Source organism: Narcine bancroftii, chromosome 12 (genome assembly GCF_036971445.1).
Source record: "Narcine bancroftii isolate sNarBan1 chromosome 12, sNarBan1.hap1, whole genome shotgun sequence".
Lineage (NCBI taxonomy): Eukaryota > Metazoa > Chordata > Chondrichthyes > Torpediniformes > Narcinidae > Narcine > Narcine bancroftii.
Window position 1 is genome coordinate 36,016,235 of NC_091480.1, and position 19,131 is coordinate 36,035,365.

A 19,131-nucleotide genomic window follows, 5' to 3' on the forward strand; every position below is an offset into this window, starting at 1 on the left:
TCAAATTGTGTTCAGAATTAATGATAAGAAAGTGAGAGAGAGGTGGTGCAAGAGACAGAGTTTACCCTAGCTGAAGCCGTGAAGATATGCCACGCCAGTGAATTAGCTCTGCAGCACATGAAAAATTTGGTTATAGTGTAAAAGCCAGTGAAAATGAAGGCATAGTCATACCTGCAGTGTCTGGATACAATATAAAATATGAGATACAAGGAACAAGAAGATAGAGACATTCAATTATAAGTAATATGGCATTAAACAAACACCTATTGTACTGACATGCCTGGACATGGACTCTTTGACTGATCTAATGATACCGAAGGGTTTGTCAGAACAGGGTGACATTCTTTTATTCCACTGACTATGAACCACTTATCAAACTGTTCATTTATATCTGGCCAAGAGATAAGTTTCAGGAAACTGAGGAAGAAACTATTATATATTCATTTTAATTATAAACATGCTGGGTATTGAAATCTGAAAGAGATCCCAGAGTTTTCACTCCATGATGGTGGGCAGGCCTAGTCACTTAATGTTCCTAATCAATTAGAGGATGAGTGAAGTCTCAAATTATAATCCCTCTTTAACCATCTCAGTGGAAGCAAATGAACAAAATGAACCTCAGGGGGGAAACGGGGCGCTGAACAGGACTCCTGCTCTTTCTAGTAAAGCCTGAATGGAGGTAAATGTTTTCAAGCCTAAAGGATGCCAAGAATAAGATTGGGTTAGGTTGTAAATGTACTCCTTCCCACCTCCCTGACATGTGTCAGCTATGGCTTGCTTTTCGTTCACTTTTCTCTTGAGTCAGTCAATTACGGGTTCAAGAACCCTCCAGCAATTAAAACAAAAATAAAAATCTGGCTTAAAAGGGCTGAGGCTATCTTTTGATAAGAAGTTACAACACAGCTCTGCCTGAGGTAGAACCATAGAAAATACTATTGCACAAAAAACAGGCCATTCAGCCCTTCTAGCCTGTGTGGAAAACATTATAGCACTAGTCCCAATGACCTGCACCCATTCGTAGCCTTCCAGTCCTCTCCCATCCATGTATCTATCCAATTTATTTTTAAAACTTAAGAGTGAGTCCACATTTACCATGTCAGATGGCAGCTCGTTCCATAGTTATGAATAAAAGAAAATTATTCCCCAGTGTTGTGGCCAATATTTACTCTCTAAAACAAAATTGAAGAATATCAAGTCTTTGTTTTATTGTTGTTTGCTGGGCTTCCCTTTGTATAATTTGGCTGCATTGTGTAATTGTGTCCTTACATTGTGTCATTTGTGTAAATTGTGCAAATTGTGTAATTTTACAGATTACAACAGTGACCAAAACTAATTTTTTTGTTATAGTGGACTTTGTTGAACTCAGCCATGAAGGATGCAATGTAATGGCAGTTCTATCTTCCTTTCAGATTGAAGGCTGTAAAAACTAATGAATCAGATCAGATACCATAGTGTAAGGGCTCCCCATACCTGGTGGTCTGTGAGTAACTATGTCTCAGCAAATGAGGCTGTTGGGCTGTTAACAAACCTTCCCTTCAAGAATGTTGTGTTTTAAAAGGTATTCAAAACTCCGTAAATAAGGATGAAAAGAAGTATGAACAGCTGAACAGCACATAATCAATACTGAGAAATCATTGCTTTACAGCAAATGATTTACAAGGTACAGACATTGTATATGTACCTGTCAGGATCAAAGACAAGGTTAGAAGGCATAGGGAACCTTGTTTTTCAAGGGAGATTGAGGATCTGGTATAGAAGAAGAGAGAGATGTATAGCAGATATAGGCAATATGAGGCAAATTAGGTAGTTGAGGAGTATACAAAATGCATGAAAAACGTCAAGAAAGAAATCAGGAAGGCTAAAGGTAATGTGAGGTTGCTTTGGCGGACAATATAAAGGAAAATCCTAAGGATTTCTACACGTATATTAAGAGCAAAAGGATAGTAAGAGACAAAATTGGTCCCCTTGAAGATCAGAGTCGTCAGCTTTGTACGGAGTCTAAAGAGGTGGGGAATCTTTAATGTTTTCTTTTCTATCAGTATTTACTCAGGAAATGGGCACAGAGTCATGGGGAGTAGGAAAACAAGCAGTGAGGTCATGGAAACTGTACAGATTAAAGAGGAGGAAGTACTTGCTGTCTTAAAGCAAACAAGTGTGGGAAAATCCGCAGGGCCTGACAAGATATTCCCTTGGACCTTGAGGGGGAATAGTGTATAAATTGCATGGGCAGAAATATATAAAATGAAGCATTTGAAATATTGCAGAAATATTTAAAATGTCTTTAGCCATAGATGTCGTGCCAGAGGGATTGGAGGGTAGCACATGATGTTCTATTGTTTACAAAAGGCTCCAAAATTAAACCTAGAAATTATATGCCAGTGAGCCTGTTGTCACTGGTAGGTAAATTATTGAAAGGACTTTTAAGAGACTGGACATACAATTATTGGTATAGCCACGAACTGATTAGAGATAATCAACATGGTTTTGTGCGTGGTTGCCTGAAAGCAAGATTATTGAGTTTTTTGAGGAGGTTACCAGGAAAGTTGACCAAGGAAAGTCTGTAGATGTGGTCTACATGGACTTTAGTAAGGCTTTTGCAAGGTCCCAAGTGGGATGATAGTCAGGAAGGTTCAGATGCCAAGTATTCATGGTGAAATAGTGAAGTGGATTCGACGATGGCTGGACGAGAAAATCCAGAGAGTAGTGGTGGATTATTTCTCAGATTGGAGGCCTGTGACTAGTGATGTGGTACCATTGTTGTTTGTCTTCTATATCAATGATCTGGATGATAATGTGGTAAATTGGAGCAGCAAGTTTGCAGATGACACTAAGATTGGAGGTATTAAGGATAGCTAAGAAGATTTTTAAAGCTTGGAGAGGGATCTGCATCAACTGGTAAAATGGGCTGAAAAATGGCAGATGGAGTTTAAAGCAGAGTCAAGTGTGAGGGATTGTATTTTGGAAGGACAAACCAAGAAAATGGTAGTACACTGAGGAGTGTAGTAGGATAGAGGGATCTGAAAATACAGATACATAATTCCCTGAAAGTGGCGTCACAGATGGATAGGATTGTAAAGGGATCTTTTGGCTTATTGGCCTTCATAAATCAAAGTATTGAGTTTAGGAGTTGAAATGTTATGGTAAAGTTGTAAAAGACATTGATGAGGCCAAATTTTGGACTATTGTGTGCAGTTTTGAACACCTACCTACCGAAAACATATCAATAAGATGGAAAGAGTGCAGAGAAGATTTATGAGGACATTGCTCAGGAACTGAGTTACAGAGAAAGGTTAAACAGGTTAGGACTTTATTCCCTGGAGTGTAGAAGAATGAGGGGAGATTTGATTGAGGTATTTAAAATTATGAGGGGAATAGACAGAGTAAATGTAGATAGGCTTTTTCCAGGGAGGGTAGGTAAGACACAAATCAGAGGACATGAGCTAAGGGTGAAAGGGGAAAAGTTTAAGGGAACATGATGGAGAACATTTTCACACACAGAGCAGTGGGAATATGGAATGAGCTTCCAGCTGAATAGGGGTTCAATTTTAACATTTAAGAAGAATTTGAACAGGTACATGGATGGGAGAGGTATGGAGGGCTATGGCCTGGGTGCAGGTCAGTGGGACTAAGAAAAGAGATGGTTTGGCATGGATGGCTGTGATGCTTCAATATATGATGAGCTGAACACCTATGCCGGCTTTGAGAAGACCTAATAGTGCCTGCTAGAATGCCTTCAAAGGCTGAGGACCCTGTAATATCTATATCTGAGGGCAATATCAGAACATCATTCAAGAGAGTGAACCTTTGCAAGGCGTCAGGTTTCGGCAGCATACCTGGTAAGGTACTGAAAATCTGCACCAAATGTTCAAGGACATTTTCATCCTCTCATTGCAGCAGTCAGAGATTTCCACCTGCTTCAAAAGGGCATCAACCATCCTGCTGCCCAAACTGACTAGTGTGAGCTGCCTCAATGCATATCGCCCTGTAGCATTAACTTCTACTGTTTGCTTAGCACCACAATATTTTGTGGACATAAGCAGGATTTCAAAATCTGAGAGGAATCGTTTATGTAGTCAACAGGGGTGGTTTTGTTATATTAAAGATTCTCAGATCTGGTCAATGATCAATTTGAAAACATATTTTACTGATTGATTGATTACATTTCACTAATAGGAACTTTATGATAGATTTTCTAAATCCAGTCAGCTACAAATTTCTTCTCATAACATTCACTTCTGAGCATTCACAGATCCAATGTCACCTGAGAAACTTACCCTCTCTTTTTAGATAAAAGTGAACTATCTACAATATTGAAATGAAAACATATTTTACTGATTGATTGATTACATTTCACTGATAAGGACTTTATGATAGATTTTCTAAATCCAGTCAGCTACAAATTTCTTCTCATAACATTCACTTCTGAGCATTCACAGATCCAATGTCACCTGAGAAACTTACCCTCTCTTTTTAGATAAAAGTGAACTATCTACGATATTGAAATGAAAACATATTTTACTGATTGATTGATTGATTACATTTCACTGATAGGGACTTTATGATAGATTTTCTAAATCCAGTCAGCTACAAATTTCTTCTCATAACATTCACTTCTGAGCATTCACTGTCACCTGAGAAACTTACCCTCTTTTTTTAGATAAAAGTGAACCATCTACCATATTGAAATCAATGATGATTTGAAGGGCAATGTTATGGTCATTGTAGGGAATTTTAACATGCAAGTAGATCAAGAAAACAAGGTTGCAACTGGATCTCAAGAGAGAGAGAATTTGTTGACTGCCAACGAAATGGCTTTTTAAAGCAGCTAGTTGATGAGCCCACAAGGGGATCAGCTGTACTAGACTGGGTGTTGTGTCATGCACCAGAGGTGATTAGAGAGCTTAAAGAACCATTAGGGGCAATGATCACAAGATTGAGTTCAATTCGAGATTTAACAAGGAGAAACTAAAGTTAGATGTATCGGTATTTCAGTGGAGTAACGGGAATTACAGAGGCATGAGGGAGGAACTGGCCAAAGTAGATTGGAAGGGGGCACTAGTAAGCAGGATGGCAGGGCGTTTCTGCGGGAAATAAGGTTAAATACATACCAAAAAAAAAGGAAATATTCGAATGGAAAAATGTCACAACCGTAGCTGTCAAGGGAAGTCACAGCCAATGTAAAAGGAAAAGGGAGCATACAAAGAAGCAAAAAGCAGTTGGATGGTAGAGGATTGGGAAATTTATAAAAACTTGCAGAAGGCCCCTAAAAAAAATCATAAGAAGGGAAAAGATGAAGCATGAAAGGAATCCAGCAAAAAATATCAGAGGATACGAAAACCTTCTTCAAGTACAAAGAAAATGATGCCAATGAAATAATAATGGGAGACAAGAAGATGGCAGAGGAACTAAGTGAGTATTTTGCATTATTGTTCACTATGGAAGCCACTAGCTGTGTATCAGGGAAGAGCAGAAAGTGCAGTTAGTTAGTATTTCGGGGAAGAATGGGTTCAGAAAGCTGAATGACCGAAGGTTAAGTAAGTGTCCCGGACCAGGGAGATTCGCCCTCAAGTTTCTGAAAGGAGTAGCTGTAAAAATGATGGAAGCATTGGTAATGATCTTTCAGGAATTGATATGGCATGGTCCAAGAGGACTGGAAAAATCATAAATGTCACTTCACTATTCAAGAAGGGAGGGAGGGATCAGAAATGAAATTATGGACAGGTTAGCCTTACATCAGTGGTTGCAAAGATGTTCAGTCAATTGTCAACTGTCAAGTGGAGGCACATGATAAGATGTGCAAGCACCAGCATGGTTTTCTTCAGGGAAAACGTGGCTTGAAAAACCTACTGGAATTCTTTGAAGAAGTGATAAGCAGGGTCGATAAAGGAGATGCAAGTGGGCATTGTGTATTTGGATTTTTAGAAGGCTTTTGACTTGGATTTCTGTTTGATGACAGCAAAAAGAAACTTCCTTCAACGAAGAGAATAGTAGGAAAACCCTTCTTCAGATCTTTTATTATGGTAAATTTGTTTCTGCAATTTACCAAGCAAACCTTGTTGAGTCTACAGCCATTTTCATGCAATGATGGCAGAGACTGGAGCTCCTATTATTTCTGCAAAGTAAATGTAAGATGACTGAGCCCCATCAAACTTGGGTAACAGTAAAACCGGTGTCTCCAGCACCAGTCGGGATTGGTAGATGCCGGGTAAGTGTATTTGCCCATTGTTTGAGATTGCATATTGTTTGATTGGTGAACTTCACCACTAGGAGAACCAGTTTTAAACTTTTGTACTTTTTGCCAGTTGCTTAAATTCCAGATAACGGGGATGTGATAGTACAGATTCTATCACCAATGTGTCTATGTACAGATGGTACTGTAGGATGACTGTGATTGGCTGAGAGTGTAGCTCCCCCTACTGGCAGGTCTTAAAGGATTGCTCCTAGCCAGACCAGGTCATTCTGGACTGGTCAACCTACTTGTGATATGCTCCAGTCTTTAAGTTAATAAAAGCCTTGGTTTAGATCAACAAGTCTTTGGTTCTTTCGATCCGCATTACAGGGGATTTTTACTGTACTTGAATTGTACGTGAATCACATGGTGTTTTGAAAAATTACTTTTTTAAAAAATCTTCAACAATGCTGCAAAACAACTGTATATCTCATGGAAAGAAGAAGGAAGTTAATTCACTGAAAGAATCATTCAAGGAATTTCAACAGAATACTCTATTATGGTTCCACAACATCAAACCTTGCTTTGCAGGGCATTTAACTTTCTGAGACCAAAAACATAATTCAAAAGTCCTGGGATCACAAATGCAGATAATCAGGTAGAAATGAAAAAAAAACAGATAAAGTGAGGCTTTCAAGACAAAGATCATTCAGATTAATGCATTGCTGTGGTTGACATCAAATTTACAGCTCCTGATGTAATGAACAGAATTGTGATTAAAATTAAATTAAAAAGCATATTAAAATAAGTGCATAAAGAAGCAGAAAATTATGGAGGAACTAATGAAGTAAAATAGGCTTTAATGAGAAATAATAATGTTTTTGGAAGGTCATAGTGGTTAACGCAACGCTAAAACACTATTACAGCACCAGTGGCCAAGGTTCGAATCCAACTCTGTCTGTAAGGAGTTTACAGCTTCTCCCCATGTCTGCGTGGGTTTCCACCAGGTGCTTCAGTTTCCTCCCACCCTTCAAAAAAGATTAATTGGTGTATTTGAGTGGCATAGGCTCGTGGGCCAGAAGGCCCTGTTACTGGGCTGAATGTCTAAATTAAAACAAAAATTACAATGAAGTATCTTATACAAATGTGAAGAATCGTAAGGAGCTGAGTGATGAGAGAGCCAAAGGAAATATTCCAGGGTGCACAGTTTGAAATGAGTGTCTTTCTCTGTCTCCTCCAAAAAAAAGAGGCTGAACAAAGGAAGCGGGAATCAAGTTGGATTAAATACAAATGGACTGAGAGGATTTGCCTCAGAGGTTGGAGAAGTGGGAAAGCCATTATGTGTTCAGATGGCCGCTGACAGAAGAGAGAGTAAAAGTTGCAGAGATTTTAATCATCATCTGTGTTGAAATGGATGTGGTGTTAGAGACCCAGAGGGCAGTAAGTGTTCATAAATAGAAGGGAAGGAAATAAAACAGACCTTGAAATGTTAATTCTGCTTCTCTCTCCATAAATGCTGCCTAACCTGTTGAATATTTCCATCATTTACTGTTTTCATCACAGACCGACCGGAGAGGTTGGGGTGACTTCTGTTTACTTAATCCAGAACATTGTCACTTGTCACTTTGAAGAACAAGGGTTATTAAACCACAGGCAACACAGATTTGTGAAACAAAAACTGTGTTTCACAAACATTGTTAAATTCTGGCCAAATAGAGTTGAAAGAGATGGTGCTATTAGTGTCTATGTACAGAGGTAGAAACATAGAACATTAGAGCACAGAAATAGGCCCCTTCAGTCCTTTGAGGATGTGGTAAACTAATTTTTTTTGCCTAGTCCCACTGACCTGGACCTAGTCAATAGCCCTCCATACCTCTCCCATCCATGTACGTGTTCAAATTCTTCTTAAATGTTAAAATTCAGCCTGGATTCATCACTTCAGCTTGCAGCTCATTCCACACTCTCACCCCTCTCTCTGTGAAGACTTTCCCCCTCACAGTTCCCCCTAAATATTTCCCCTTTCTCTCTTAACCCTTGTCCTCTGGCTTGTATCTCACCTACCCTCAGTGGAAAAAGTCTACCTACATTAAATGTCTTTCCCTTCATAATTTTAAATACCTCTATCAAACCTCCCCTCATTTTTATACGCTCCAGGGAATAAAGTCCTAACCTGTTTAACCTTTTCCTGTAACTCAGTTCCTGAAGTCCAGGCAACATCCTACTAAATCTTCTCTGCTTTCTTTCTATCATTTTGATTTCTTTCCTGTAGTTAGATGACCAGAACTGCACACAATACTCCAAATTTGGCCTCATCATTATCATAAACAACTTCACCATAACATCCCAACCCCTATACTCAATACTTTGATTTATGAAGGCCAATACGCCAAAAGCTCCCTTTACAACCCTATCCACCTGTGACGCCACTTTCAGGGAATTATGTATCTGTATTCCCAGATCCCTCTATTCTACTGCACTCGTCAGTGCCCTACCATTTACTATGTTTGTCCTTTCTTGGTTTGTCCTTCCAAAATGCAACTCCTCACTCTTGTCTGCAATAAATTCCATCTGCCATTTTATCAGCCCATTTTTACAGCTGGTGCAGAAACCTCTGCAAACTTTTAAACCCTTCTTCACTGTCCACAATACCTCCAATCTTAGTGTCATCTTCAAACTTGCTGATCCAATTTACCACATTATCATCCAAATCACAGATATGGGTGAAAACAACAATGGTCCCAGTACCGACTCCTGAAGCACACCACTAGTCACAGGGCTCCAATCTGAGAAGCATCCTCCATCACTCCTCTCTGGCTTCTCCTGTCCAGCCATTGTTGAGTCCAGTGAGGTGCATTTAGGTAGCAGTGAGCAAGCACAAACTCAGAAATGATTGTACAACAGGCTTTATTCCAGTAAAAGTCTGGTCACCAATTCATGCCTTTGTGGCTCCCCATGTGACTGGCTCAGGAGGGGCCGGCTCAAGTTTATATTCAGGTTGGCTGAACCGGCCAGGTAGAGTCAGGCCCTTAGATGATCTTCCTGCAGGTACAGAGTTCACCACCTGCAGTAGGCTGGTGGTTGTATCACCACATCCAGTTCACTACTTCACCATGAATACCCAGTGTCTGAACCTTCCTAATTAACCTCCGTATGGAACCTTGTCAAAGGTCCTACAAAAGTCCATGTAGACAAATATCCACAGCCTTTCTTTCATAAACTTTCCTGGTACCCTCCTCGAAAATCTCTGTTTTATTAAACACCACCTACCACGCACAAAGTCATGTTGATTATCCCTAATCAGCCCCTGTATAGCCACATAATTGAATATCTGATCCCTAAGAACACTTTCCAATAATTTACCACTACTGATATTAGGCTCACCGGCCTATAATTTATTTTGGGTTACTTTTAGAACCTCTTTTAAACAACCTTCAATCCTTCGGCACCACGCCTGTGACTAAGGACATTTTAACTATTTCTGCCACAGCCCCTGAAATTTCTACACTAGCCTCCCTCAAGGTCCAAGGGAATATTTTGTCAGGCCCTGGGGATTTATCCACCTTTATTTGCTTTATGACAGCAAACATCTCCTCCTCTTTAATCTGTATAGGTTCCATGGCCTCACTGCTTATTTTCTTTATTTCCCACAACACTGTGCCAATTTTCTCAGTGAATATTGATGATAAAAACATTTAAGATCTCTCCCATCTCTTTTGGCTCCATACAAAGCCGACCACTCTGATCTTCAAGGGGACCAATTTTGTTCCCTTACTATCCTTTTGCTCTTAATATACCTGTAGAAACCCTTCAGATTTTCCTTCAGAGTGTCTGCCAAAACAACCTCATGTATTCTTTTAGCCTCCTGATCTCAGAGGTTTTTCTTGTATTTTTTATACTCCTTAAATATCTCAGTTGCTCCGTGTTGCCTATACCTGCTGTACACCTTTCTTTTCTTCTGAACCAGATCCCCAATATCCCTAGAAAATCAAGGTCCCCTCTGCCTGATAACCTTGCCTTTAATTCTGACAAGAACATGCAATCTCTGTACACTCAAAATGTCATATTTGAAGGTCTTTCACTTACCTTGCACATCCTTGCCCAAAAACGACATCCTAATCCATGCCTTCTAGATCTTTTCTCATTTCCTCAAAATTGCCTTTCTCCAATTTAGAATCTCAACCGAGGCTCAGACCTTTCCTTCTCCTTAATTAACGTAAATACTAATAAAGTATTGCATTCTCTCTAGTTGGTACTTCTATATACTGAAGACATTTGATAAACTCCAAGCCACCCAGCTCTTTTACAATATTGGAGTCCCAGTCAATATGTAGAAAGTTAAAATGTCCTGTCACAACCTTATGTTTCCTGCAGCTGTTTTCTAACTCTATGTAGATTTGCTCCTCCAATTCTATTTGACCATTGGGCGGTCTGTAATACAACTCATGAGTGTGGTAATATCTTTCCCGTTCCTCAGCTCCAACCATATAGCCTCAGTAAATGAGCTATCTGGTCTGTCCTGTCTGACCTCAGCTGTGATATTTTCCCTGATGAGCAATGCCACTCCTTCCCCTTCAATCACATCTGAAGCAATGGAAGCCCGGAACATTGAGCTGCCATTCCTGCCCCTTCCTACAACCAAGTTTCACTGATGGCTACAATGTCATAATTCCTTGTGCCAATCCATGTTTTAAGCTCATCTGCCTTTCCTAAATACTCCTTGCATTGAAATAGATGTACCTGATGGCATTTCCACAAAATACAACCCATTGACTTCTCACGGTTCATGAAATTTTCACATCATTTTTTCCCACCTCAACTCCTCTATCTGTTCTGGCACTCTAACCTGCATATTTCCCCTGCAAATCTAGTTTAAAGCACCCCCACCCACCAAGCAGCACTAGCAAACCTTCCCGCAAGGATGCAAGTCCCCCTAAAGTTCAGATGCAAGCCATCCCATCAGAACAGGTCCTACCTTCCCTGGAAGAGACCCCAATGATGCAGATACCTAAGAAGCCCTCCCTCCTGCACCATATCTTAGGCATGTGTTAAGCTGCATTATACTCCTATTTCTAACCTCACTAGCAAGTGGCAATCCTGAGATCACAACCCTGGAGGTCCTCTCCTTCAACCTAGCATCATGAATTCTCCTTGCAGGAGCTCCTCACCCTTCCTACCATATCACCAGTCACTACATGGACCACAACATCTGGCTGCTCACTCTTCCTCTTTAGAATACTGAGAACTTGATCTGAGACATCTCGGACCCTGGAACTAGGGAGGCAACATGTCATCCAGAATACACAATCTCTTCCACAGAAAATCTTACCTGTCCCCTTAACTATGGAATCCTCTGTCACTACAATGGTCCTCCTCCTCCCTTCCCTTCTTAGCCACAGGACCAGACTTTGTGCCGGAGACCTAATCGCTGTGGCTTGTCCATGTTCCTGTTATTCAGCCCCCCCAACAATATCCAAAATGGTATACTTGTGATTGATGGGAAAGGCCACAGGGGTGTCCTGCACTGCCTGCCTGTTCCATCTCCTTCTCCTGACCATCTACCCTCCTCTCGCCTCCAAGATGTGGATAGATTAACCAGGCCCAGAATAAGTTTCACAGCGTCATAAGGCACAAGAAATTTAATGCAGAGAAGAATGAAATGTTATGTTGGAAGGTTAAAGGCGACACAATAAAAATGGAATGGTACAGTGTAAAAGAAGTTCGAGAATTCTACCCCCTCGGCTGAAACATTTTTGAAAATGGAAGACAAGGCATTAGAGCTTCATGTCTTCATAGAGCGCAAAGTGATGGGGAGATGGGGACATTTATTTTTGATGCAAGGAGTGTTATTATCACATTGCCTGATAATAAATGTGGTAGAGGGAAATTTAATATTAAATGAAGAGGAAATACATGAAATTTATGGGGGAAGAGGGGCCACCAGCCAAGCTTTTCAAAGAACTGATGCAGAAATAACTTCCTCATGCTAACACGAGTCTCTGATCACTCAAATGTTTCCACCCCAACAGATAAGGAACTCCAGCATATATATACTTTAATGGCCGAATTAACAAACAAGCTCAAAGGAAAAAAAACTCCCATTTCAGACTTGTTTTCACCAACATTCATAATAACTAGATTGTTTTGAATGTTCTTAAGATCTCAAAGTGTAAGAATGGTAAATTAAAAAGACACCTGAGATTTCTGAACCCAGTTAGTCCGGAATAAGCAATAAAATTCTATTGCTTCTATTGCTTAATACACCTGAAACAAAAAGGCTGAACTAAAAGTCAAACCCTTCAGCAAACAACATTATATTAATAAAATTCAGTATTTTTATATTTTTAAGAAAATCCACCTCAATGGTTCATGAGGCAAATGTTGAGTTTCACCCCCAGTGTCAGTAAACATTTGGGCTTCTCTGAATGACTGGGATTTCAGTAACACCTTGTGTGGTACACTATTAAATAAAGAATGTTGGTATTCAATGCAAAACTTAACTTTATAACCCATTGCAAAAGCATGCCATTGGATATCTGAGACAGTTGCACAGTAATTAGCAGCATTACAAGTGGTTGTTCCGATGCGAAGGCATGTGGAGGAAGATTAATAGTTGGCAAAGTCTAATTGTGCTGAGTTATCCATCAACACCAACCAAAGGCTTCCTCCTCATTAACAGGAGGCTACTGACATTCGGTGATGTCACTAGGGCAAGTGTAGACTTGCTTGTGGAAATGTGGCAAGAATTCAGCACGGACATACTGTGTATTTAATGATTAAAAGAAAGCATGTAAAACGTTCAGTCAAATTATAGCTCAAATGGTAATAGAATGAGGAATGAAGGCAACTACCATAATAGAGTGAACATGCTGCAGGGAGATGAGCTTCATGTTTAAAAACAGGATTTGCTTTTCACAATTCGTTTCTGATTCACTTCCAAGACTTTGCTGTATTAATGTTGTTTTTACTGGAGTCGTACACAACAGCAACTATCTTTTTAAACGGAGGAGGTAAAGAAATATGACTATCAAGAAAGCCTCAGGCCCGAAACATTGTTTACATATCCTGTGGGCGCTGTTAGGTCTGCTTTGTTCGAGAATGAGTGAGTCAGACACCAGACTGAGTCGAAATCAAGGTTCTTTATTACCGGATTGTAACACTTGCAACTAACAGGGTTAGTTGGAGAAGGCGCATTCTCCCGATATCAGCAAGTGGTGTTTTTTTTAATACCTCAGGACACGCACTTAGTAAATTATCATACCATTACATTGTCCAATGAATAAGCTGTTGCTACCCTTCTCTGTTAGTCTGCTGCACATCATCTTGTTATTGCCACACTTATCTTGAGCGTACAAGGTCACACCTGCATCCTGTTACTCCTTAGTACTGGGTGACTCCTTCTCCGGTCCCAATTCATGATGTTTTTACCTTACACTTCTCCAGTATGCTTGTGTTTTTATCACTTTTTAAATTAGTTTGAAAGTTTCCACAAAATATTTTATTATCCTTTGGCCAATAGAAAAAAACTATCACCATATATTGCACTATATGGGGGTTTTGACGTAGCCTGGATCTTTTGCAGCTTATTGTTCCATTCTGCTTGATGGGCCATAATAACAGAAGTGGTCAAATTATACAACAGGTCACATCCATTGGACGAAGGAACAAGCTAATGGAGTGACAGGCTGCTGTGCAGCTCATCAATTCCACCTTGTGGATGGAACAGCTGCTTTCTCTCCTATTTAAACTTGACCAATTCTTCTGAATAGTGCATTCAACTATTTCCAAGTCCTGAACATTCTCAAGTCCAAGTGATGCTTTTCATATCGGCTGAAAATGAAGCTAATCAGATTAATAAATCTAGGTCACGGACGGCAGCTAAATAATTATGAGGCTAAGCAGGCAGACAGAAATCTGAACAGACTAAGACTCCTGAAAAGGTTAAATGAGCCTAATATATCTGGATTTACTCCTTCATGGGATGATAAAAAAGGCGCTTTATGTTACCAAAGTAAATGAACTATTTTTGTTGAGAAAATCAACCTTGACAACTCACTATGCAAATGTCAAGTTTACGCTTGTTATCAATAGCTTTTCAGGCTTATCTGAATGGTCATTATTACAGTCTCAAGATAGGCTTCATTTCTGAGGTGGTTAATAATGGGATCTTATTGGGCTCCACTCATGTGCAAAATCATTGAATATAGACTCTGCGAGCGACCAACGGGATTACTTTCCTTCAGTGTCCAATCAAGGTCCTGGTACGATTGAACACTGTCCAAATGAAGCTACAGTGACAAAGCCATGTTTTGCCATGAAGGAGACATATCACATTAATTTCAAGCTAACCAGCATTTATCTTACTGATTCAACTTTTGTGGATTGTTTTCACAGCTGGGTCCTGCTGGTTAAAAGCGTTTGATTCAGGTGAACCCCCCTGCGGTCAGCCAGGGGTCTGAGCAGAGAAAGTATCACCAGAAATGATAGCAACAGCAGGTGAGATTTATACCACCGCTTGAACTACGCATGTCCAGTTAGGGCCTCATTTTACCAGAGAACTGTCACTCAACAGAAATGCACCAACAGACTCTCACTCACAAAAAAGAACCACAAGGTTTATAGCCCGAGTCATTGACGGCCTCTATAAATCATTCAGACCCGAAAACACACCAACCGTTTTGTACCGACTTCCCAGAACATGGGTCTGATAGTCAGGACCTGTTGTTCCTGATAAGCAAACAATGATTCAGGCCAAAGGATAATTTAACTAACTGTACAAATCAAAGCAAAATAATGGTTGTTTTCGACCCAGGAAGTATAACTCAGTTCTTCATGAATCTTCTCTGTTCCATTAATAAAATGCAAAATGAATCTTTTAATTACTATCCTCGAAAATAAAACTTGAAAAGCATTTTTTTGCTGATGATGTATTTAAGGCCACAATTCAGAACATCTTCATTAAAATCACTTGAGGACCAGTTGTATAACTTGTTCAGGGAATAAATTCTCAAGTTTTTTGAAGAAAGAGAAGTAATGCTTGTCAGTAATTTATTTAAACAATCCCAATCACTGGAACAATACTTACATTTAGTATGAAATTCCAATTGTTAGTGACAATAAACATCAGAATAATTGGGATCCTTTGATGTCCAGCAAACTACTTCGTCAGTCACAAATGCAGGTTTTGTAGTTTGTGGAGCGTGGAAAAATGTTCATTTAGAAGCCTAATATAAGGTCAATTTTTGGCTAAAGACAAGTAGGTTCTGCTCGGTAGTGAGGGGGGGGGGGTGGGTGGGGGGGAAAGAATGTTCTCAGTTGTGGAGGAGGAGAGCAACAAATATCCAAAGACAACCAAAGCGGTCATTGATCACCAGGCTAGACATTTCAGTGTCGACAGCTCAAATGACTTGGCAGGAGGTCAGGAAAGAAGCTCCATGATTTAAAAGTAAAAGCAAAATCCTAAAGGTAAGATGTGAATATTCCTGCAAAGTAACAGCTGTTAAAGATTAAAATGGAAAATAAGAAAAGTTTACTAGGATGTAGCAAGATGGGTCATAAAAGTGAAAGGCACCATTATAAGTTAACGTGCCATTGATGGGAAAGAGAAAGTGTGATTTGAGAGAGAAAATTTAATCACATCTTACTTCTGAGGCTGCATTCAGCCTACAGCTGAAAGCCAGAGCAGGGAACGGTATTAGGCCTGTAGTATACATGAAAATGAGGTCTTTCATGGCTTGGTTCAGCACCATGCAACCATGTCTGCCTGTCCCGCATTGGACTTGTCAGCCACAAACGAGCCTGCAGCTGACGTGGACATTTACCCCTCCATAAATCTTCGTCTGCGAAGCCAAGCCAAAGAGAAAGATACATGAAAATACAGATGAAAAATTATTGGTCCAAATGTTTGAGGTGAAATTTAGCTGCAGGATTTTTACAATAGAAATTATTATGATTGCTACTACAGGACTTATTTATATTTACAGCCACTATCATTTTTAACTTACCTACACATGGCTGCTAAATTTGATCTGTTATATCGCCCTACATTCCTCATGGACAGATGGAAGCTAGGAAACCTTTCATTAGTGTAACTTGAATCTTGCAACGATCTCATCTTCACGGGCCAATACATTGTATGGAAAGGCCTCGATTTTTTCCAAGGTCTGGAATTGTCACATTGGTCTCCTGCCGAGAGTAGACAGCAATATGTATAATAACAGGTGGACAGTTGAAATTAGACATATCAATATATCAAAGTGCTTCTTTAATCTTCACAAAACAAGGAGATTACTCAGGCTAAATCTACCATCCAGCAGAGTATCAAACAACACGGTTTCTTACCACTGGGGAATCAAGATCCACTCCATAGTCTTCAGTTGGAGCTGCCAATTCTGCAGACATTGTGGATAGATATGGATGGAGCATTTTGTAACAGGGAGACTTTTGTCCTGGACGGAACTTCCTCACCAGGAAGGATTCGCCTATTCTGCAAAGTTAAGCTTAAAGGAAATTTTCAACTAATTCAGAGATGAGCGGAAAGCTTGAAATGCTTACAACCCACTAGAAAATCTGGGCCCCATTCTGTGTGCTGTGTGAATCTGGCATTGTTGAAGCAGTGTTGAACCACACTGTTCTTTTCAGTCTAGAAATGAAGCCCTCAATTTGAATCCAGACTGGCAATTGGGAGCCGAATGCCCCAAATGACAAAACTATATTGGGAAATTAGTGCCCACTTCCCACTTCAGCACCATGTGTCCTGACTGTAACAGCACAGATGGCAACCTCAAACCTGCTTCTACCCAAATCTCGCGCTTGCTGGAAGTCTATGATCAGCATTCTTGATAGGGCTTCAGTGCACACATGCTAGGAGATTTGAGCATCCAGTCTTAACAATATTTATATCATAACCATGGAGTGGCATAATGGTCCATCAGTTAGTGTAGTTGCCTCATATCTCCAGGGAGCCACGTTCAATCCTTGCTCTTGGAGCTGCCTATGTGCAAGGTGTAGATTCTCCTCGAGACTGTGTGGGGTTCTGCTCAGTGTTCTCTTTTCCTCCCATTTCTAAAGGTGTCGGTAGGTTAGTTGGTAAACTATCCTCAGTGAAGTGAAGTGACAAAAGTGTCTGAGGAATTGATAGGCACGTAAGAGACAGTTGTTTGCAGGGTTGTAGGAAAATAAGGAGGGAAGAGGGGGTGGTTTTCTAGGGCAGCCATTCTCAACCTTTTTTGACTGTGGCCTCCTTCGGACTCCACTCAAGTTTATGGTGAAGCAGCCAAGTTTAATTGGTTTCCTCTGTACTTCTCTCCTACCAACTACATAAAAATTTTTTTAAAAACATCATGTTACGTGGGGTGAATAGAAAACAAGGCTTTCACTATAATGTGCTGTGTCCTCCAGAGGGGCCACATGGCCCCAGTTGAGAATCTCTCTTCTTGGGAGCCTTGAGTATTAGAGAGGGCCTTGAGTTCACCAGTGGTAAGAAAGTGTGTTGATTCATACTCCGTTGGGCGGTAGTTTTAGTCCGAGTGAGTCTTTGTTTTGTGAAGAGTAAAGAAGCACTTGATCTCATGTGTTGACTGTGCCCTTCTGATTTAGAAGTACATTCCAAGCACTATTTTTACTGAAATCAAGTTGATCAATGTGCAATTAGCAACAGAGCTAAATAAGTTCATTTTAAGCATCATGTCTAGCCAGCCAAAGATGAGCTGTTCAACTCAGCTCTTGATCTGCTGCCTTGAGGAATATTGCATTTCCATGACACGTTGGAAGGATGTTTTAAATGTTGTAGAATTTTTCTCCCTCTTCCATTTTTCCATTGGGATCCTGATAGCCAAGTTCCCACTTCTGATTTAACATCTTAGAAAATCAAAAGGATGCAGATACTAGAATGCGAAGTGAACCACAAACTGCTGGGGGATCTCAGTGGGTCAAGCAGCATCAATGGGGGGAAAGGAATCATCGGCGTTTCATTTGGAGACCCTGTGTCAGAAATGGGATTGGAGAGGGAAGATTGTTGGCATAAAGAGGAGAAGTGAGGTGAGGAGGGACGAGACAGGGCCAGTAGGTGATAGGTGGACCAAGGAGGGGTGAGGGAAGAAAGGACGAAGAAGCCAGTTACTCCACTTTATCCTGGACTTAGCAAATTGCTGGTTGCTGCCGATAAATGTCGTCCATTATACAGCACTTGACTTTCCATGGCTATTCAAGTGCAACTAAAAATTAACTGTATTCATATCTTTAAGGAAGTTTAATACAGCACCAATGGATTAGCCAGCAAACTCCCCTCAGCACATTAATGGCAGTGCTTTAGAACTGCATGACTGAAGCTAAATGAAAAAGATGAAACGAGAACGTCACAATTTGGTGCCAAATTCATGCTTTCCCACATTATTTTGTCTTCTTCAACAATTTTCTTATTTCAAAGTTCAGCAGTACGTTCACCTCTCCTTGGTGCTTATGCAACTGTTTGTCACGGGGGTGGTTGAGTTTCTCTCGGCTTTGCCAGGCAGAGGGAAGAGTTGGAGGAAGACGGTGGTATGCTCCAGTGGCATTGGCTAATCAACCAGAACAGCTTTAAATTACAGTGAGCCCTTGAATAATGTTGCTTCATTCAACGTCATTTTGTTATAACATTGATGAGAAAAAAGAATTAAATTAAAATAAAATATTGTGCCACACTTTGTTATTGTTTGGGTTTGAACCGAATGCTGGTAGGAGCTGCCTCTTATAATTTTTGCTTTTCAAAGATTTATTCCTTGATTTGTCCCTGTTGCAATGAGCGCTAAGCCTGCACTGGGCACCCCTGCTGACTGTGGCCACAAAAAAAACAGAGAGAAAGTGTTACATTACAAACAAAATTAGAAGTGTCTCAATGTGTCCTTCAGTATTCAGCCTCTCAATGTTGAGGGAGAACATTGTTGAGGGAGAACAACTGGGAGAATGTCTAGTAAAATAATAATTAA

The 19,131-nt window shown here is 40.2% G+C and overlaps 1 protein-coding gene across 2 annotated transcripts in view; it reads left to right on the forward strand.

Moving 5' to 3' along the window:
- Positions 1–14,647, forward strand: part of LOC138747010 (microtubule-actin cross-linking factor 1-like) — a 46,677-nt gene extending 32,030 nt beyond the window's left edge. For both annotated transcript variants that reach the window (XM_069905841.1, XM_069905842.1), the window contains one exon: positions 14,561–14,647. In XM_069905841.1, the coding sequence (XP_069761942.1) occupies positions 14,561–14,625 (65 nt within the window). In that variant the 3' untranslated portion in view covers positions 14,626–14,647. The remainder of the gene's footprint in view (positions 1–14,560) is intronic.
- Positions 14,648–19,131: the final 4,484 nt, after the last annotated feature.